Source organism: Oryctolagus cuniculus, chromosome Y (genome assembly GCF_051225735.1).
Source record: "Oryctolagus cuniculus isolate XC-2025 breed Fujian yellow rabbit chromosome Y, ASM5122573v1, whole genome shotgun sequence".
In the NCBI taxonomy this organism is placed as follows: domain Eukaryota; kingdom Metazoa; phylum Chordata; class Mammalia; order Lagomorpha; family Leporidae; genus Oryctolagus; species Oryctolagus cuniculus.
In genome coordinates, this window is record NC_142889.1 from 7,163,193 (window position 1) to 7,185,032 (window position 21,840).

The following is a 21,840-nucleotide window of genomic DNA, read 5'->3' on the forward strand; positions in this document are numbered from 1 at the left end:
CTTGAACTTGGCATCAAAAACACAGTATCTTGTTCTAACCTACACTGTTTCAAACTTCATTTTTCAGTCATTGCTTTTTAAGATTTGAGAAGTATGTATTGAACACTGGATTTGACGAATGCCAAGTGTTTCAACAGTTTGCTTTTATTTTGGAAACGCGATGACTTCCAATGTAAACTGCCAGTTTCTACTTCATCTTAAGCACAAATTTTAAGACATCGCTGATTTTTAGAACATTATTGAAAACTCATCAAGTTAACCACACTATGTGGCCAGCCCCCAGCTCTTCCTACTTCTGTCCCCATAATCTAAGTAGTTTATATTTTTAAATTTTCTCTCTCTGTTTTACTGTCCACAAACTTTAAAAGAAAATCACTCATGGAAACAAAAGGAAATCCCCACTGTTGAAGGAGGACAGGGAAATGACTCTCATGCAGGGAAAGGCATATGAGTTAGGGAGTTTACTCCATAAAGTAAAGATACAGTAGGTTCAAGGCAAACAACACAACACCTGAACTGAAAAGAAGGCAAAACTGCTTTTTCCACAGCAAGGTGCAAAACAAGAAAAAGTACCGAGGATGTTTACATACCTATTGCATACCTAATCTTCTGAAATGGGTAGTTTACAGGGAGATGCACAAAGCAGCTGAAACACTAATCACCAACTTAGTCTACAAAGAATTGCTTTACATTCAATTTAGTTTTTAATCCGTTATTCTGTAGCATATTTTTGTGTGTTTCACATCACCGCGTGAGCTACAGTGTTTAAAATAAAGATCAGTACGCCTTCTTGATCAAGTTGTAATGTATTAAACAATCATACCCATTGGTCGAGTTATTTATGAATGTTCTTATTTATGAATGTTCATACCTTAAACGTCCTTAGACACGAATGTGAAATTAGAACTGAGGTCTTCAATATTAAGAGTGTGGATATTAAAACACGAGACAGTCACGGCTGTAATTTATGGTAAAGGGGAATGTTCTCACAGGTCTGTGCAGCCAGTGTTACTCGGTTTTCTTGCCAGCTTGTCCAGTTGCTGTGGCATTGCTGTTGTGGCAGCGAGCTGCCTGTGTTCACTGGCTGTGAGCAGATTAGCTGCTCCTTCATTCCCGTGCAAGTATATAACCCCTCGTCCATATGCACCTCGCTGCACAGCGTGGAAGTAGGTTGTGCAAGCAGCAAACTGTCGCTCTTCTGTAGGATTTTAACCTTCCGACGAGGTCTGTACTTGTAGTCCGGGTATTTCTCTTTGTGCATGGCCTGCAGTCTTTGCGCCTCCTGGAAGAATGGCCATTTTTCAGCTTCTGAAAGCATTTTCCACTGGTGTCCCAGCTGCTTGCTGATGTCTGAGTTTCGCATTTTGGGATTCTGCAGAGCCACCTGGCGTCTCTGATGTTGGGACCACACCATGAATGCGTTCATGGGTCGCTTGACCCGTTCCTGGCCGCTCACTTTACGTGTTCCTCCTGTATTGCACTGGTGGTTTGTGCTAACCAAGGCAAAACTATTCGATTGCTGTTTGGCTGGTGTGTAAGCATCGCTGTACAGTGCTCCGAACATAAGGGCATACATTTTGAAAGCGTATAAGAGTTCAGAAACTTACTTAACTATTTAAAGCTTGCTTCTCATAGAGACTTGTTCTTCGGCTTGACTTTTGAAATGAAAAATTGATTTCTCCTCCCACAACCTTAGGCCTGTTAGTCCCACCCCAAGCCACCTACCAGCACCCTATCAACCTGTCCATTCTCAAGTAAAATGTGTCTCAGTAACACTCTGTTATTCTAACCGCCCTGGAGCTCAAGTGCCCTTTATCATTTGTTATTGATTTGCCTCAAAGCATGCTGGCACAGCAGAGAGATACAAATTATTTATCTTTGCCAGTGTAGATGAAAGTTGCCTTTGAAAATCACAGCTTTGCTTTAAAATATATCTGTAACATAATTCTGTTGAGCATACACACACACACACACACACACACACATTGAATACTGAATTTATAAAAAGCATTATTGTTATATCTGACTATTCATAAATACTGGCAAATCATTGTGGATTCCATGCCTGGTTATCCACACAAAAACTTTAGCTTGAGAATATTAATATATGTAAATACATACATGTAGAGCACCTAATACTTTTTTTTTTTTTTAAAGCATTCCATTAAGAAAAGAGACACGACCGTGAAAGTAAAACAGTTCAGGTAAGACTTAACCTACATTACAGAGGAATTACTCATTATGCTTTCGCTTACTAGAAAAGTGGTATGCTGTTGAATTTATTCTCTTTTTCACTGTCACATAACTAGTGTTTTGGGAAATAATATTTTGCAAATGTAAATTAAATATCCATCCATAGCTAAATATTAGGGACATTAAGTTATTATCCTTTACATTTTAGCTCATCAAACTTTAAGGTCAAAAGATGAAGGTTTATCAAATGAATTAAGGGAATACCTACCACTACCCCACCCAAAATTTTTTAAATCAGTTTGGGAACTATGTCGTACATATGTTTATCAAAATGAAGCAGCCCCTCACCCCTCACAGACTGTTTAGGACTTAAAGGCACTTTTTTTTTTTTTAATGTGGGAATAACGACTGCAGAATGCAAAGAACACGCACTTGTATTATAAATACAAAAAGACCACAACAATGAGTAAGAATGATGCCAAATGGGTTAAAAAACTACAAATTTTAAAAGCTTCCATATAACCAAATATGGTTTATCCAATGAAGATAATGATGGGTCAGTACTAGCAACTCTGGGAATAACGATTATCTGCATTCAGTTGGAACAAAGGCATAACAATCTAATTTGTATCCTATTCGACTAATAAATTTTAGTACTAGCACAAAAGCAAACAGAAAATGCCATTATTTGATCCTATTTAAAATAAGTGCCTCATTGAGAATCTGTTCAGGATTTGAGTTGGAAAATAAACTGACATACAAAAGCAGATTAAAGGTTAAAGCCCTGGTCTGCAGCCCCGGCATCCCGTATGGATACCAGTTCAAGTCCCGGCTACTCCACTTCCAAGCCAGCTCTCTGCCATGGCCTGGGAAAGCAGTGAAGGGTGACCCAAGTCCTTGGGCCCCTGCACCCATGTGGGAGACCTGGAAGAAGCTGCTGCAGGGCTCCTGGCTTTGGATTGGCCCAGCTCTGGTCATTGCAGCCATTTGGGGACTGAACCAGCAGATGGAAGTCCTCTCCCTCTCTGCCTCTGCCTCTCTATAACTCTGCCTTTCAAATAAATATTCATTAAAAAAGGCCACATTTCTAAAAAAAAGCCAAAAGAATGTTACAGGTACATTTATCGTTATGAGAAGAAAAAGGGGATACTGGCTTGGAGCAAGAGTAAAGAAAATGTAAATGAAAAGGGAAGAGTTCATTGCTTTTCAATCTGTATTTCCTAGGACAGTACATACAGTATATTAGATACACAAAAGAATCCTTTAATCTTCTCACTAATGAAGTGGGTGGAAATAGCTCCAATATTTGAGAGGAAAAGGAGGGGCCCATGCATTTTTTTTTTTTAAGTTTTATCCTTTCTTAAAGTAACAGCCCTTAATTGTAAAAATTCGAAATGGGGAGAGAAGTGAGATTTAATTTGCCTCTATAATATGCTATTAATAAAGAACCAATAGTTTTGCTATTTTGACTCATTTAAATCTCACAATTCACTGTAAGGGAAAGGGTGCATCTGAGAGATGAGACAAGTCAGGAACTCACAGCCAAACTGAATTTATTCTAAGAAAATAAATAAACTTGCAGAAGTAGGTGACCAACTGCCCGTGTGCACACAGACTGAACACATGGCAGAGGGCCCAGATCTCAGCAGGTGGACTTTTTATATCCTTAGGCAGGCTAGGGGTCCCCAGGGGAGGTGAGGGGTGAGACACAAAAGTGAGTTTCTCTATATAGGTTTGGCACCAGGCTTTCAAAAAGTGCAGGAGATGAGATGGGGAACAACACAGGGTAAGAATCTGAATAGGTTTCTCTCTCTTTCTTAAAAATTTATTTATATACTTGAAAGGCAGAGTTACAAAGGAGCAGAGAAAGGGGGGTGTACAGAGAGGGTGGGGGGAGAGGGAGAGAGAGAAATGTGTGAGCTGAAGCCAGGAACCTGGAGCTTCTTTCTTCTGGGTCTCCCACACTGGTGTAGGGGCCCAAGGACTTGGGTCATCTTCCACTTCGCACACCATAGCAGAGAGCTGGTTGGGAAGTGGGGCAGGCCACCACATGGAATGCCAGCACTGCAGGTGGCGGCTTTACCCACAATGCCACAGCAAGGCCCCCTAAATAGGTGTCTTTGAAAGAATGTAGGTAAAAGGGGTAAATTCTGGATTTCAAAGGAGGCAGGAGTAAGGGTACATTCTGATTTTATCTTCTTTTGGTCAAGGAGCTAGAATAGCTGAGGCTTATGTCCTTGTTCCTTCATTCACTACCAACGCCCAGGTTTCTCCCAAGAACATTTAGTGTTCTTGCCAAATTGAGTCTTTGTACCCTTTGTTAAACAGGTACCACTCCCATCCCCCCACTTCAGTAAATGAAAGATTTAAAACACTGTTGTGACACAGAATCTCAAGCTTTCTTATGCACTGAATACGGCTGTGTCTCAATAGTTGTTAAACATTTTTACAATGTAACTTCACACAGAGTTAGTTTCTTTTTTAGATTCAAGGAAAAGTAATTGGGAACTGAAGAATAATAATTTAGATTATTCCAGTGGCATGGATTACCTTTTAGATCAATCACACGGTTTGTTCTCATTGGTTACAAGCTCCTGGTAGCCCCAGCTTTAATTTGTACAGTTGAATGCAACCAAAGTTAATCAGTGTACGTACATGCAATAAAATCTATGATATTTTATATTAATAACATACATCTTTTCTCTTCCCAAAATATGGTTCAATGTTTGACAAATTTAAGAATAAGTACAATTTAAGAAAGAAATATAAACTAAGAGGAAGGCTATGTGAATATAATCCCTTTCTCCCAAGACACTGCCATCAAAATACAAACATTTATGAGTACATAGTCATAAACTCTTGTGTAAAATTTTAGGCCACAAACATGATTAGTCTAAGACCCACTGCCATTTTTCAAACCGCATGGTAGGGGCTGCCGTGGCATAGAGAGTTAAGTTGCTGCCTCCGACACTGGCATCCCATGTGAGTGCCGGTTCAAAGTCCTGGCTCCTCTGCTTCCAATTTAGCTCCCTGCTAATGTTCCCTTCGAAAGCAGTGGAAGATGGCCCAAGTTCTTGAACCTTGCCATGCACGTGGGAGCCCCGGATGGAGCTCCAGGATCCTGGCTTCAGTAATGAACTGGACCAGTGAAGCCATTTAGGGAGTGAATCAGAGGATGGACAGTCACTCCATAAGTCAAACGGCGTTTCAAACAAATAAATTTATTTTTAAAAATAAGTTAAAAATAAAGTTATTTTTGGTAGTATGGGATAGTAGACACATGCAAGAAAGATAAATGTGTAAAATGGCAAAATTAAAACCTCTTGTGAAGGACACAATCATATAAATTAAAATTCTATTAAAGTAATTCTGAATTCAAGAATTTTTCCAAGTACATACCCAAATATAAAACACATTTATGACATTGTAGTCAAATGGCTTTTTGAAAATCATGCTGAATTCTTTCAACAAATGTATTAGATCTATGTACATGCTCAATTATTTAATTGCTGAGTTCTATGGTTCTAAGACTTTAATCAAAAGGACCACAAAGAATCTGATGCACTTAAATATGATCCATTTGTTAGGCATCTCATTCCTAGGAATTCACCTAATTAATCAGTGTGGTGGGGATGAAAATTCTCTGAATAAAAGAATTTTATAAACACATTTTAGTGTATTTAGTGTACAACTTTCAGGTAACGCTGCTTGTTCTTCATTTCTAGCAAGTGTTGAAGATTTTTTTTCTTTTAATTTATTTTTTGATCTTTTAAAGTATGGGAAACTGCTTGTGAAATGAGATTCTACTTGTTTGCAATAAATCTGTTCTAACATGAAGCATTTTCCCAAGCGCATAGTTCCAATAAGGCGGTCTAAGTTATGTAACCTGAAGGCTGATTACATACACGTATTCTGTCTTGAAACTAAGAGGTGACCTCACTCCTCCCATTTAACTTCTGATGTATGGTGTGGGTTACTCCCATCCCTCTAATCAGCTCAGATATTGTTGGCCCACACTGTCGCTCTTTCCAGTCTTGAAAACAAAGGCTGCCTTTGAACTTTTGGACCGACCGTCTGATCTCTGCCAGGATCTATCTCCCTTCTGTTCCTGTCAACAATACTTCTCTAGTGAACCAACATCTGCTTGGTCCAAATGATTTTAAGGAGGAGGTTTGAAAGATAATCTCACAAAGGGGTTCTGTTGTGTTCTCAATTTTTCTCACTTTGTTGCATTAAGATCATATCCAGTTTTCATTCAGTTTCTAATTTTTAAAATGTTTTGTGCCTTGTCAGCTTGGGAATATACTGTTCATAGTTTTTGCTGAATTTTGTTTTTACCCTGTAGAGCTTACTATATGAGAAACATGGAGGTACTCTTCTTTAGCTGTTGTACATTTTACAAACGTTTGTCCAGTTTTGGACTTAAAATTGCAATTGTTCTTTTTATTCTTTAACCTTGAACAGAATAATGTTACAGCCAGATTATCACATGCATCTTTTGTTTTGGTCTTGTCTGAATGATAAAAGCTTTCTATTATCTTATGAACTTAAAAATAAGGTTGTTTGGGATGCACATTGTGATGCATTGGGTTAACATCACTGTTTAGGATGCCCACATCTCATATTGGAGTGCCCATATGAGAACTATTATCAGAGCACTGCTTTGAGTTCTGGGTACTTTATTTCAGATCCAGGTTTCTGCTGGTATATTCTGGGAGGCAGCAGGTGGTGGCTCAAGTACTAGGAATCTGTCACTCAAAGGAAAAGGGAAGGGAAGGAGAAACAGAGAGAGAGAGATAGAGAGAGATAGAGAGAGATAGAGAGAGAGAGAGAGAGAGAGAGAGAGAGAGAGAGATTTTCATCCTCTGGTTCACTCCTCAAATGGCTGCAATGGCCAGGGCTGGCCAAGTTGAAGTCTGAAGCCAGGGGAATCTCCCAGGTCTCTGACATGGGTCCAAGGACCCAAGCACGGGGCCCATCCCTCTACTGGTCCCCACCCCATTAGTAGGCTCTGGATCAGAAGTGGGGCAGCCAGGACTTAAACTGGCTCCCATGTGGCACACCTATTTTGCAGGCGGTGGCTCAACTTGCTGGGCCACAACAAGAACCCCAATCCAGTTCCTTTCCAATGCACCTGGAAAGCACTTGAAAAAATACCTGCACCTCTGTCACTCATGTGGTACACCAGGATGGCGTGCCAGGCTCCTGGCTGTTGTGGCTACTGGGGAGTAAACCAGCAGATGGAAAATATCTCTCTCTTCTCTCTACACTTGATCTTAGCTGTGGGGCTCCATGGGATGCACAGCCATGGAGCCCCCACGTCAAGGTCGGTCTGATAGCTGTTGCTGTGTCTTTATCACATGGCGGATGTTGCTAGTTTCGGTTAGGGCAATGCTTTCCCATGGTCGGGACTTTCCAGAGGAGTTGAGAATGTTGTAAACAACAAGATGGCGCCGAGGACCGTGCGGTGAGCCTGCCTGCTGCGTGACACCTCATCTGATTGGCCCGAGGACGCGTGCACACTGCGTGAACAGACAGCGGATTGGAGTGTTCCGTGTATGGACTTGAGCCTGCTTGCAATTGGCCAGATTTTGTATATAAGCTATGTGCTGAGGAAGGAGGGGGCTTTCCTGTCCACTCTCCTCCTTTCATTCTTTCTCTGTCACTGTTATTTTCCCATTAAAAATCTACTGAAGACCGATAAGCTGCAAACAGTGTCGTTCCTTTGCGGGCAAGGGAGCGGCAAGTGGTGCCGTGACTCGGATCCAGACCACTTTCTACACACAGGAATAGGTAAGGAACAAAAGGTAAGCGTGCGTGTGCATGGAAATCCAGCTGGGGAAAGAATAGAAACCGCGGTTCCGTCGAAGAAAGACGGGGAAACTAAGCGCCAGAAAAAAGGGTAAAGGAATCCCTTAAAAGGCGGGAGTACAAAGTGTTCAGAAATGCCAGGAAATAGGCGGAAACTTCCTTTTTACCTCCAAATGGACAATACTCAGAAACTTCCTTTTTACCTCCAAATGGACAATACTCCGTCCACCACTAGGTTGCGCATGCTGTTGAGCTGCTTGTTAAAAGCTGTGGGGACGCCCATTAAGGCGGCTACAGTATGCACATTCACTAGGGCCGTTGCCAAGACGTCACCATGGTTTGTGGAAGGTGGCCAATTAGATGAGAAACAGTGGCAGAGAGTAGGGAGACAGTTGAGAGCAGCCGGAGAGCCGGTAGAAATACTTAGATTATGGCAACTCACTGACCAGACACTTCAGAACCCCACTGAGAGCATAGGGCTTTTACTTGATGAAGGATGTGAGCTCCTAGAGAAGGTTCAGGAGGAGTCTCGGCATGATAGTCAATCTAGTGACTGTGGTAGTCAGTTGGACAGGAAACAGATGGACAAAGGTCCCTGTAGGGACGAGCCACTGGATGAGACAGAGGAAAATTCAATGAAGGACCATCCCCCATTGAGTGCACCCCTGCGCTCGAGGGGGCCATCTCATTTATATCCCAGTTTGACTAGGCTAGCAAATTTGTCCTTAGAGGATGAACCGCCACTGTGGTATCATCCATTGACTCTCCCTAAATCGGCCCCTAGGAAAAAAAAAAAAAAAGCTATAAAGACTCCATTACAGATACAGGGAATAGGGTTAAACAAGGTGAGCCATAGAACGGTCGGTTCATTAATGCTATAAAAATAGTCAGTCCTTGGTTCGAAAAAGGAGTCGTGAATAAGCAACATTGGGATTTACTCAGAAAAAACTTAAATGTGCATTTAAAAAAACAAAGCAAGCCGTGACAAAGGCTGTGAAAACTTTGTTACAGATGTAGAAAATAGGGTTAAAGAAACAAACTGTAGAGCAGCTTATCAGTGCTGTTAAAAAATTAGTCCTTGGTTTGCTGAAGAGGGTGTTGTGAATAAGAAACACTGGGAGTAAAAAATATAGATCAGTGTACACTGGACAGCCCTCACCTTGCATTTAAATATTTCATTTGAAGTAAATGTTCTCTGTTATAAAGTTCATATTACTATGTGAAATGAGAAATTGTGGTGACAAAGTGTCCGGACTATCCATTCTGTTTTTGTTTTATGTACTAACTCTACCCCTATTATTGATAGGAATGCTTGAGCAGATTATGCTTGGTTTGCTTTACAAAAAGAAAAAAAATGTAAGTCAAAATATGCCACAAGTAGTTAGGATTCCACAAACCTGCAAAAATGTAATAATTACAGATAATAAGAGGCTAGTTCCCTCAGATATGTTTCAATTTATCCTTAAAACACATTGAATATTATTGTGTGTAATTGGTAAATGTATGCTTGTATGAAAAATTTGTATTATATTCTTATGATGTATTAATTATGCCTATACCTTGGTGCAACCCTAGGGCCAAATGTAAGGACAGATTTTTGGGATGGAGAGGCTTGTATCTAGGTTTGGCTCTGATCAACAAGTAACTTGTCTGCTGGATGACCTTCTCCTGCTCCTTGGGAGCCTGGCCAGCTCCCGGGGCGGGGGATAAAGGAAGGTTTTCTGATAAACAGGTGGGCATGCTTCATGTCTCTGCTCTCTGGCCAAGATCCAGGATGGGACGCACTGCTTGCCTAACATCTTGGCAATGAGCCACCCTTGTCCTTGAGGGATTTAAGGAGTAGCCGGAGCAAGCCTCTGCTGCTGCTGTTTCATCCTGGGGGAATATGCAGTCAAGCTGAATGTTAAACATGCCCGTGATGATTACTAATGATGTTTAATTCTCAGTATGGATCCTTTTCTGGTGCTGTGTGAAGATTGCCTAGTAATGCCCATAGTACTGTAAATTCTACAAAACATAACTACAACACATATATGGATCGATTGGCTATGGTGGCTGAGGTGTTCTGTGACAGTCCCTTTAATAAAAAATTAACAAATTAAATTAATTTAAAAAACAGAACATTCAGAACCTGCCACTCTGCTCGGTATGTCATTACAAAAATCAACAAGAAGGACTATGCCTGATAAGTGAGGGTGCTATCAATATGGGCAACAGGGACATGTACAAATATTGTCCAAAAGTCAAACATCAAAAAAGCCCCTCCTCCTGGGATTTGCCCCTGGTGCTAAAGGAAAAGGCATTGGGCCAATAAATGTCACTCCAAAACTGATAAAAAAAAAAAAGATAATTCCTTAAATAAATAAAGTTCAGAAAACTAAAAGCAGGGCTGGCCCCAGGCCCCATCCCAACAAATTTTGGGGGCCATGACATTTGTTCCTCAACAGAACACCCTAAATCTGTCAATTTCCTCCACAGAGCCACAGAGGGTAGTGCAGGACTGGACCTCAGTGCCACCTCCTATACAGTATTGACCCCTGAGATGGGCCCACAAGGCCTCCCTACTGGGATTTTTGGTCCTTTGCCAACTAGGTTTTTTGGTCTCCTACTGGGCAGAAGTAGTATAACTATGAAAGGGTTACAGGTTTTTCCTGGAGTTATAAACACTGACTTTACTGGTGAGATAAAAATTATGACTCAAGCCAATAATGTAACTTTAACTCCAGGACAATGCATTGCTCACTTGATTCTGTTCCCCTTCTCTTCAATTGGTAAGTCTTTTTTAAATAAAAGAGAAAATAATGGTTTTGGATCTTCTGATGCTTATTGGATACAACCCATAACTAAGGACCAACCCAAATTTTTCTTAAAATTAAATAAAAAGTTATTCAGTGGTCTTTTAGATACTGGAGCTCATGTCTCTGTTATTTCAGCAGCGAGCTGGTCCACAAATTGAAAAAAGAAAATTACCATAACTCAATTGCAAGGTATTGGTCGGAGTCAAAGATTAACACAAAGTTCCAAATTGCTGCAATGGGAGGATGAAGCAGGTAATGCTGGAACCTGTCACCCCTATATTTTGGCTGCATTACTTGTTAATCTCTGGAGACGTGATATTCTAACTCAAATGGGGGCTTTAATACATAGTCCAAGTAAGATTGCTACCATTAACATACTTCAACAAGGTCATTTGCCAGGTAAGGGTTTAGGCAAACAACAACAAAGCATCACATCTCCAGTTACTGTAACTGTCAATCATGACCAGAGAGGCTTGGGTTTCCCTTGATGGCTACTGGTCAGCCTGTGCTCCATGCAAAAAATAAAATAAAATAAAAATCAGATAATCCCGTGTGGGTGGATCAGTGGCCTTTACTGCAGAAAAAGATAAATGCTGCACAGATATTGGTGGAAGAACAATTAACAGCAGGACATATAGTTCCTTCTAATTCTCCTTGGAATAGTCCTATTTTTGTTATCAGAAAGAAATCTGGGACATAGCGATTGCTTCAAGGCTGAGGGCTGTTAATGCTACTGTGAAAATTATGGGGCTTTACAACCAGGTTTACCATTGCCTCCTGCATTTCCAAAGGACTCTTATATTGCAATAATAGATTTAAAAGATTATTTTTATACTATACCTTTACATCCAGAAGATTGTCCCCAATTTGCTTTCAGTGTTCCATCAGTAAATTTTAAAGAACCTATGCAAAGATGCCAATGGAGGCTCTTACCTCAAAAAATGGCTAATAGCCCTACTTTGTGCCAACAACTCATTGATGCTGCTCTTCAAAAATTTACAAAAAATATAGCAATTTATATATTATACACTATATGGATGATATTTTAATAACTGGACCTGAGAAATTTTTGGTAATACAATGTCTGACAGTAATAAAAGAACAATTATCTGCTTTTGGTCTTATCATAGCCCCTGAGAAAATGCAACTTCAATATCCTTATCAATATCTAGGCTTCCAATTGTACCCATGAAAAATACTTCCACAAAAAGTCACCTTACATTTGGATTCTTTACAGACTTTAAATAAGTTTCAAAAACTTCTAGGGAATATTAATTGGCTTTCTGCACATCTCCACCTCACAACAGGAGACCTTAAACCTTTATTCAATATCCTAAAAGGAGGTCAAGCTTCTGTAATTTGTGATGGTCACCATACTGTTACTAACACCTCTTTTTCATCTCTACAGCTAGTTGAATTAGCTGCTGTTGCACTTGCATTGCAGTCTACTTTGGATGTAGCAGTTAACATACACACCGATAGCAAATATGTGTTCCTATTGGTGCCTCAACTGGACACTTGTTCATTCCTTCCTGAATCCTCAGCTGCTTCTCCTTTGTTTTCTCGCATTTGCACTGTCATTCGACAGCATACCTGCCCTTTCTTTATAGGTCATATTCGAGCACATTCCAATCTTCCTGGACCATTGGTAAGAGGGCAATCATTTGGCAAATTCTGCTCTATGCATATGTTCTATTGATACAGCAACAAAAGATCATGTTTTACATCATTTAAATGCTCATACATTATGCTTAATACATAATATTACTCAAGAACAAGCTCGACAAATTGTAAAATTCTGTTCTACTTGCTCCATCCAGTTACCAGTACCTCACTTTCGAATTAATCCTCGTGATTTATTCCCCCAATCAACTATGGCAAATGGATATCACCCACTTCATGAAATTTGGTAAACAAAAATATATACATGTGTCTACTGATACTTGTTCTGGATTTATTTTTACTTCCTTACATACAGGTGAAGCTACAAGGCATGTTATTGCCCGTTGCTTACAAGCTTTTGCTTCCCTAGGAACTCCAAAGCAGATTAAAACAGACAATGGACCTGCTTATACTTCTGCCTCTTTTAGAAATTTTTGTGTAACTTTCTATCTCATGTTACTGACTGACATTCCTTATAATCCTCAGGGTCAAGACATTCTTATACGTACACATAACACTTTAAAACAATATTTAATAATATAAACAAAAGGGGGAGTTTAGGGTTCTTGCCCATTCTCCTAACAAATGGCTCTCATGTGCTTTATTCATTTTAAATTTTCTCACATTGGATAAAGATGGACGTTTTGCAGCTGATCAACAGTGGCATCCACAAACAGCTGGGGTAAGAACAATGGTACAATGGAAGGATCCTATCACCAATCAATGGAATGGACCTGATCCAGTACTGGTATGGGACATGGGCTCTTAAGGGATGGGTATTTTTATGCAACCAATTTGCTTTTGCATTGTTAGCCCCTAATGATTTTTGCAACTGCTCATTGGGCCGTGTGGCCCCGATGCTAACATCTGTATTTCCAAAGGCATGACAGCGACGCTCATTACCTTAGAACTGTGATGATGATGTCATCTTAATTGGAGACCTGCTTTCACCATGGCTATACAGCTAGTGGGAGTTCCTGGATTGGCTTATGGAAATAATCGTGGACTGTGAAGGCTTACACGTTTGGTGGCCAAAACAATCAATCTTACTGCTACTGCGCTATCCACTATAGCTGAAGAATTGGATCAAGTTCGTTCAGGAGTACTCCTAAACCGAGCAGCTATCGATTATTTGCTGTTAAAAGATCATATAAGCTGTAAATCTGTACCAGGGGAATGTTGTTTTAATATTACTAACAATGCCATATATAGAGTCTGTTATTGATAAACTTAAGAGTAAAATGCAACATATGTTTTTTACTAACCCACTAACATTTGAAGGGTTTCAATGGATTCGTTGGTTATTAATGCGGGCTGGATTGCTACTGCTTTTCATACTTTGTATGGGATGTTTTCCGTGTGTTCTGCAATTTGTGCTAACTTCGCTACAGTCTGTATGGACAGACATTCATCACTTAAAACTTCGTACCAAACCTCCTTTGTAATCAAAAATAATTAATATTTGGCTGTATGTTTCATCTCTCACCTAATGTTGGGCTAAAATGGTACTCAAAAATGGGTAAGACACTCCACATCCTGTACCTACCTAAGACAGGGCTCAAGTTAAAGAATGGGTCGCTATCGGTTGCTTGTTTGTCGTGGTACTACTGGGCCTTGCCTTCATCGCCAGATGGATCAGAGCCTTAGCACTCCGTCAGCAGAATACCAACTTGATAATCCAACAGGCTATGCTGGCCACCTTGCGATCTCACCCCAATAAAAAAGTATGGCTTAGCATGATGGAGCGGTAGTCAAAGACGGGTAAACACTGATGGGCGCTCCTAGCAACCTAAGACAGAGGGTAGGACAGGCTTCCTATTACCTCCATGACGGGTAAGCAGGTAGCGCGCCATTGGGTACCTAAGACAGGCACATTTCCATGCCATTTAAATAATAAAGAAGGGGGAGATGTGGGGCTCCATGGGATGCACAGCCATGGAGCCCCCACGTCAAGGTCGGTCTGATAGCTGTTGCTGTGTCTTTATCACATGGCGGATGTTGCTAGTTTCGGTTAGGGCAATGCTTTCCCATGGTCGGGACTTTCCAGAGGAGTTGAGAATGTTGTAAACAACAAGATGGCGCCGAGGACCGTGCGGTGAGCCTGCCTGCTGCGTGACACCTCATCTGATTGGCCCGAGGACGCGTGCACACTGCGTGAACAGACAGCGGATTGGAGTGTTCCGTGTATGGACTTGAGCCTGCTTGCAATTGGCCAGATTTTGTATATAAGCTGTGTGCTGAGGAAGGAGGGGGCTTTTCTGCCCACTCTCCTCCCTTCATTCTTTCTCTGTCACTGTTATTTTCTCATTGAAAGTCTACTGAAGACCGATAAGCTGCGAACAGTGTCGTTCCTTTGCAGGCAAGGGAGCGGCACTTAGCCGAAAGGCCGAGAAGTGATTGTCTCTTCTCTCTATATCACTCTTCCTTTCAAAAGAAGGAATGAATGAGTCCAACAAAATGGTAACTCTTTGATCTCTTCTGTGATGTTCGCTACTTAAATTTTCAGTGATAAATTATGAATCCCTAAAAATTAGTTAATTTAATGCCAATTATAACTTAGGCTATAGCTCACTTCTCCTTTCCAGTAACACTTTTTTCATTTTTTTATATCACCTACATTTATTTTATTTTTCTGTGATCTAAAGTAGGCAGAAGATATTTAATATTATAACCACTTAAGAGAACAGAGTTTCTTAATCTTCTTTTGCTAGCTTTAGTAACAAAGAAGGTACAGATGAAGAACTTGAGAAGGTGATAGAACATTTAAATTATACTTGCACTCAAGTAATTTGGTTCCATGCTTCATTTAAATGTTTTATAGTGCAATAAGAATGAAAGGAGTCTACAGCCATTTATGTACATGTCCCATTGTAAATTTGACCTCATATTGTTCACATAGATGAGATGAGCCTTTTGCAGTTTTGCAAATCTTAACACTAGGAGAAATTTTTTCCTTACTAGAGGAGAAAACTAGCTTTCCCTCAGCCACCACAATGAGGGAGCCTGGGATTAGAAGCAGGCCAAACAAACTCTATCCCATAGCTCTTCATCAGCACATACAAACTGCGGTGTCTTGCCAACACGTATACCCTGAACAAAACAGGGTGAAAGTTTGGTTGTGACAGTCTTTGCCAACGGACAAGAAGATTTAGGTTTTGACAAAAACAAAGTGAGATAAATTTTCATTAAAATCCTCCCTGCTTTCACAATAGCTAATGCATAACCACTACATTTGCTCTTTGGAGACAGTATGTTAAAGACACAAATACCCCTAGGCTATGAGACTTCAGCAGCTCGGACTCATTTTCACCAGCCCCTCCGTTTACTGGCAGGTTTTTTGTTTCCTGCTCAAATCGAACATCACATCTTCTCTTCTCATGTAGCAACTGGTCTCATAAATTTTTATCAACTCCAGGATGCCAGCATGAACCCATCTCCACCAATTTCCCTGTAACAATAAGGTTCGTGACTGATGCCTCATGACTTAGAGAGATTACCAAGAGAAAAGCTTCCAAATTTTTGATATGAAAATTTAACCTGGCAGGGTATCCTTCAGAAAGAAAGACCCAAAGAAACAGGAAAATCTGTGTATTTTCATCCTTGGGTTTGATGAAGTGGAGAGTTATGGTGCAGTATGACTGTTTGAAAGGAGTATGATCTAATGCTCTTAGACTGGGGGAAGTTTATCTAGGCCTGCATGATCAAATTCTTCTTTCTCTTTCTGTCTCTTTGAACTCTTTCCTCTGGCCACCAGGAAAACACCTTGGAGACAGATACTGTCCCCTGCTTGAGAGGAAGAAGAAGGAATTTGCTAATGCCTCTGTTGCTGCAGAAATCAGGAAGAAGGTCAGAGAGACCTTCATGCTTCTGTTGTTTTCTGAAATAACAATGTGCCATGTTTTTGGGTGTCACAGTCTGAATACTGTTGTTCCCTTAGATAATATGGGGAAAGGTGTTTTCAAAAGTCTTGTCTAAAATAAACTTTGTAAAATATGTCTTTTTTATTTATTTGACAGGTAGAGTTATAGACAGTGAGAGAGAGAGAGAGAGAGAGAGAGACAGAGAGAAAGGTCCTCCTTCCATTGGTTCACTCCCCAAATGGCTGCTACAGCTGGCGTGCTGTGCTGATCCGAAACCAGGAGCCAGGTGCTTCTACCTGGTCTCCCATGAGGGTGCAGGGGCCCAAGTGCTTGGACCATCCTCCACTGCCCTCCCAGGCCACAGCTGAGAGCTGGACTGGAAGAGGAGCTACCAGGACTAGAACCCAGCGCTCATTATGGGATGCTGGTGCTGCAGGCAGAGGATTAACCAAGTGAGCCATGGCATCGGCCCCTGTAAAATATGTCTTTTGTGGTAAGAGTGGTTCAATTGGTTCTAGGCTGCCCAAATTTAACCACAATGTGAGTCCTCACCTATTAATTGTTTCAGTCCTTTTGTGACATTTGTGTGATAAAAGTTGGCTCCCCAAATTATACTTCTGAATGCCACCAACACACACCTGTACATAAGAAAAAAAAATCCCTATTCCTCCTCACGGGGTATGAGGTACACTGCTTGATGACCTTTTATGCTGTGTGAGAATGGGAAAGTTGTGGGAAGACTTGGGAATTTGACTGAGGGTGGGTTTTCCAATGCAGAGGGTCATGGAGGCCACGAGACCAAAATGGCCTTATTAGGATTAGGTAAGGATCATCACACAACAGCTCATAATTGGGGAAGGCAGCAAGGTGAGCTTTTTGAGGCAAAGGATTCACAAATCTGAGGGAGCAAATCTCATCTGCTGATGCATTCCCTTGAAAAGCCAATGAGTCTCTTCGGAAGTTCTTTTAATAAGTAATCTAACCACTTACCTGAGCAAGACATTCCTAGAAAAGCAAAGCCACACTAGTAAAGACAATGAGATGGCACAGTGTTGTGATAACATGGACAAGAAGGTATGGTTTCAGCTCCCTGTGCCTAGGCTGACTTTGGGAAAAATGGCTTTGATTCTTATATGACAAGCAGACACTTGATTAGAGCCAAGCATTTTGTGCTATGTTTGTCTCTCATTCATTCATCAACTTATTTGGGATCTCATTTTTTGTTTAAATTAAACATGATAGAATTATGTATTATGTATTTCCCATGCAATTTCCTTTAAACATTCTAGAATCAATTTTGAGGAATAATCATTAAGCTATTTTATTTGAAGAGTATGTATGTGCACACATACACACATGTGCTCGTGCGTACACGTACACATACACATACACCCCTCTACACAGGGAGATCATGAGACAGAGCTATTGCATCCACTGGATTACTCTCCAAATGCCTGTAATAGCCGTGGCTGGGCCAGGGTGAAGTCAGAACTTCTATGGGTCTCGCACATGTGTGGTAGGGATGAAAGTACTTGAACTAGTGTTTCCTAGAGTATATTTTAGCAGGAAACTGGATCAGAAGCAGGATGGTTGGGACTCAGGCTGGGCACTCTGATAGGGAATGCAGGTATCTCTAGAAGTGTTTTAACTTTCTGGATTTCACTTGTGCTTAGTGATTGGAAAGTACTAATATAATACATCAATGTGAAACTGTATGTCCTTGCTATCTGTAGCTCTGTAATATTTTTAAGTGTGTGCTCATGGACAATTTATTTTTATTTTTCTATTTTGCATATCAAAATAAATTGATTGACTTCTGAATCAAACTAATCTTCACTGCAGGATGCTTCAGCAGATGTGACTAGACATTCTGCACATTGTAGTTTCCAGTCAGCAAGAACAGGATTGGGAGTATAGATTGAAATGAAGATAAGAATAAGTACTATATCTTTCTTTCCTTGCTTCCTTTCTTCTTTCATTCTTTCCTTCTCTCTCTCTTTTTCCCTCCCTACCTCCTCCCTCTATTTCTTTGCTTCTTAGAGTTTTAATTTGAAATGTAGTGTTACTGAGAGAGAGAAGGGCAGGGGGAGAGAGAGAATTCTTCCTTATGCTCTTTTCACTCACCTGAGGGCTGCAGTGGCCAACACTGGGCCAGGCTGAAGCCAGCAGCTTCATCCAGTGGCTGCTCAGCAGTGGCAGGGGCTCAAACACATGGGCCATCTTCCACTGCTTGTCCCAGAAAATTAGCAGTCAGTTGGATCGGAAGTGGAGCAGCTGGGACACACAACAGAGCTGGCTTCCCAGGTGTCAGATTTACCTGTTTTGCCACAACACTTGTTGTGGACAATGACCAAAGAAAGCAAATGGCACTTGAGGCTGCAGGAGGGAAGGCACACAGTTTATTTACACTTGCAGGCTTGACTAGGTTTGTGTCTCAAGAGCCAAGCCTCGGCCAGCGCCGCAGCTCAATAGGCTAATCCTCTGCCTGCGGCGCCGGCACCCCGGGTTCTAGTCCCGGTCGGGGCGCCGGATTCTGTCCCGGTTGCCCCTCTTCCAGGCCAGCTCTCTGCTGTGGCCCGGGAGTGCAGTGGAGGATGGCCCAAGTCCTTGGGTCCTGCACCCCATGGGAGACCAGGAGAAGCACCAGGCTCCTGGCTTCGGATCAGCACCGTGCGCTGGCCGCAGCTTGCCAGCCATAGCGGCCATTGGAGGGTGAACCAATGGCAAAGGAAGACCTTTCTCTCTGTCTCTCTCTCTCACTGTCCACTCTGCCTGTCAAAAAAAAAAAAAAAAAAAAAAAAGAGTCAAGCCTCATCTTCTGTGTTCCCCTACTTTTATACCCTAAATTTAGCAAGGCAGTAACCATGCAGTTTCAGTGCAATTTTCGGGTGCATACTGTTAACTTAGGCCCTAGGGACTAACAAATCTCAACTGCAAGGGAGGATCGTTTTAGAATACAAGCCCCAGAAGATCATAACTTAAGGGCATTTTCAGGAGGCACACAACTATCTTGACTTAGGTATACAGCTATGGCAGGTGGGGAATCAGCTTCCAAAGTCAGAATGGCTTTGCTTAGACCCAGCTGGCACCTTTGATGGCAAGCAGGAGGGTGTCTGTAGCATTCCCTCAAGCTGGCTTCTTTCATATCCACCAGAAGAGGGTCTATAACACACTGGCCCCAGGACTTTTTGAAATTGAAGGTCAAGTTGTTAGCGAAAGCTCAGTCTCTGTCCCTGGAGCCAAATGAAATAACAAGCATAAGGTCTGGGGGTGAAGGAAAGAGGACACTTAAACTATTGGTGTGTGAGTGGATAGAAAAAACAATATTATTTATCACCTACTATCTCAGTGATAATTTGTTTGAAGGAGAAGCATGATGACTTGTAGAATGGGAATTTAACTTTGAGGGTCACACAGGACTTCTCTAAAGATGGATTGTGGTAATGAATGAGTCATGAAGATCAATAGGCCTTCCGAGGATTGTAGCAAAAGAACACCCTGATACAATGTTGTTCCACTATAATATTGTTGAATAGAAATGAGGAAAGCAGATGGAAAATCACGTCTTTGAAATTCTCACCTTGGAGATGCAGGAATGCACGTCAACCCCTACAGGCAGCTGTCCCTTACCGGGGATCCTTCAGATGCTCATGTATAATCCACACGGCCAGTGGCAAAGCCATAACAGCAATAGCCGGGAACTTTTCATAGTGTCACAATGTGATATGATCATAATCCTTACTAACAGAAAAGGATGCCAAAAGCTTTGCTGTGGTCCTCTGCTAAGTCACTGCTACCATCTTCATAAATACAATAATGTCTGGCTTCTAAGCAGCCTTCCAGTCTGGGTTTGCTAAGTACGATTTAGTAGATAGAAAAGGAAAAAGAAAATAGGATATGATGAACTACCATATGACAGAATTATATATTGTGTACTTTGCAATTTTTGCTTTTAACATCCTAATATCACTTCTGGGGGATAATCACTATGTTTATTTTACACCCAAGCAATTGATGTTGGGAAGAGGAAGGGATTGCCTTGTAGTCTTTTTTATGCTGGATGATGCAATGGTATGTAAGTATTATATGAACACATATTTCTGACTGTGAGATCAGTGCTGCAAGGTGTCCGGCGCATAACAAATCTTCCCAGGCAGGCGAATCAATTAATTCACAGGCTTTTATTGGGATTCCGCTCCCAGGCAAGGTTCCCTGGTCCCAACAGAGCAGGGGCCGGGGAAGTTGCGCGTCAGAGGTTGGGAGAGCTCCTTTTATAGAATCAGGGCATGGGGGTTAAAGGTTGAGGCGGGTCTGATCCTCACTGGTTGACCTTTAGGCACCCGCAGGGACCTTGACAAGGACTCTTCTTCCCAAGAAGTACAGGTAGGGACTCTCCATTCCCGGAAGTGTAGGCCTTCCTTCCATGCGGATCCCAAAGCTACCATCCCGACCTGCCCTGGGGTGAAGGAGCCCCAAGATACCCCCCGCAGGCCCCTGTAGACGACGTCCCCAGTCAGCAGGAAGTAGCCAGAGAGACTCATCGCTGCTCCCTTTCCTATCTCAAAAGGTCGGGATGGTAGCTTTGGGATCCGCATGGAAGGAAGGCCTACACTTCCGGGAATGGAGAGTCCCTACCTGTACTTCTTGGGAAGAAGAGTCCTTGTCAAGGTCCCTGCAGGTGCCTAAAGGTCAACCAGTGAGGATCAGACCCGCCTCAACCTTTAACCCCCATGCCCTGAATCTATAAAAGGAGCTCTCCCAACCTCTGACGCGCAACTTCCCCGGCCCCTGCTCTGTTGCTCTGTTGGGACCAGGGAACTCTCGCCTGGGAGCGGAACCCCAATAAAAGCCTGTGAATTAATTGATTCGTCTGCCTGGCAAGATTTGTTATGTGCTGGACACCTTGTAAGTGCTATCTCAAAACTCTACCACCTTGAGTTAGAGACTAGTTTTATTTTATTTTAATGTAAATAAAGAGAGAATCCAGTTAAAATTGAAGAAAATGTACTGCATCTGAATTCAGCCTTCATGAGTTGCTGGTTTGCTTAAAATAAGTGTTACATGCTTTCCCATTTGAGGCATTTGGGCTTTGTGGTTATTTGACAGCTTTCCTAGGACACAGTGTAAGTGTGAATTCTTTTAAGGTGTGCCATGTTGTCACCAGTAATTTGGTGTCTTTGTTTTCTGGTTTCCTCCCTGTTACAACACACAACAAGGCATGATAGATGGAAACCATGTCTTGACTTGTAGTCTCTCTGCTTAAATTTTTTCTGAGATGAGATGTTGGTGAATCCCTTTTGTGACTTGGTTGTGTTCCCTGATAGTGTTTCTTTTACTATTATTTTTGAGGCAGGTACAGGGGGAAGGAGGTTTTGGAGAAGTCCTTGAAGAATTTAGAAGATGTGATATAGAATACTCTTATTCAAACCAGGTAAATACACTCCAGAGATGCAACAAGCGAAAAAGCATTCAAAATGGTTTACAGAGAAAGAGCACTCGAGCCCATAGGAAATTCT

At 41.6% G+C, this 21,840-nt stretch overlaps 1 protein-coding gene and 1 long non-coding RNA gene across 2 annotated transcripts; one reads left to right on the plus strand and one right to left on the minus strand.

Annotated features, from left to right (window-relative positions):
- Positions 1 to 952: 952 nt before the first annotated feature.
- SRY (sex determining region Y) lies at positions 953 to 1,576 on the minus strand. The gene has a single exon (NM_001171148.1). The coding sequence runs from the start codon at positions 1,574 to 1,576 to the stop codon at positions 953 to 955; it is 624 nt and encodes a 207-aa protein (NP_001164619.1).
- A 5,905-nt stretch (positions 1,577 to 7,481) lies between these two features.
- On the plus strand, positions 7,482 to 16,440 carry LOC149119186 (uncharacterized). The gene is made up of 3 exons (XR_016228729.1): positions 7,482 to 7,986; positions 10,938 to 11,054; positions 13,100 to 16,440. It is a non-coding gene; the product is annotated as an uncharacterized LOC149119186 (long non-coding RNA).
- Positions 16,441 to 21,840: the final 5,400 nt, after the last annotated feature.

Excerpts from the sequence above, each read along its gene's own strand:
- SRY (NM_001171148.1), bottom strand. The coding sequence starts at position 1,576 with ATGTATGCCCTTATGTTCGGAGCACTGTACAGCGATGCTTACACACCA.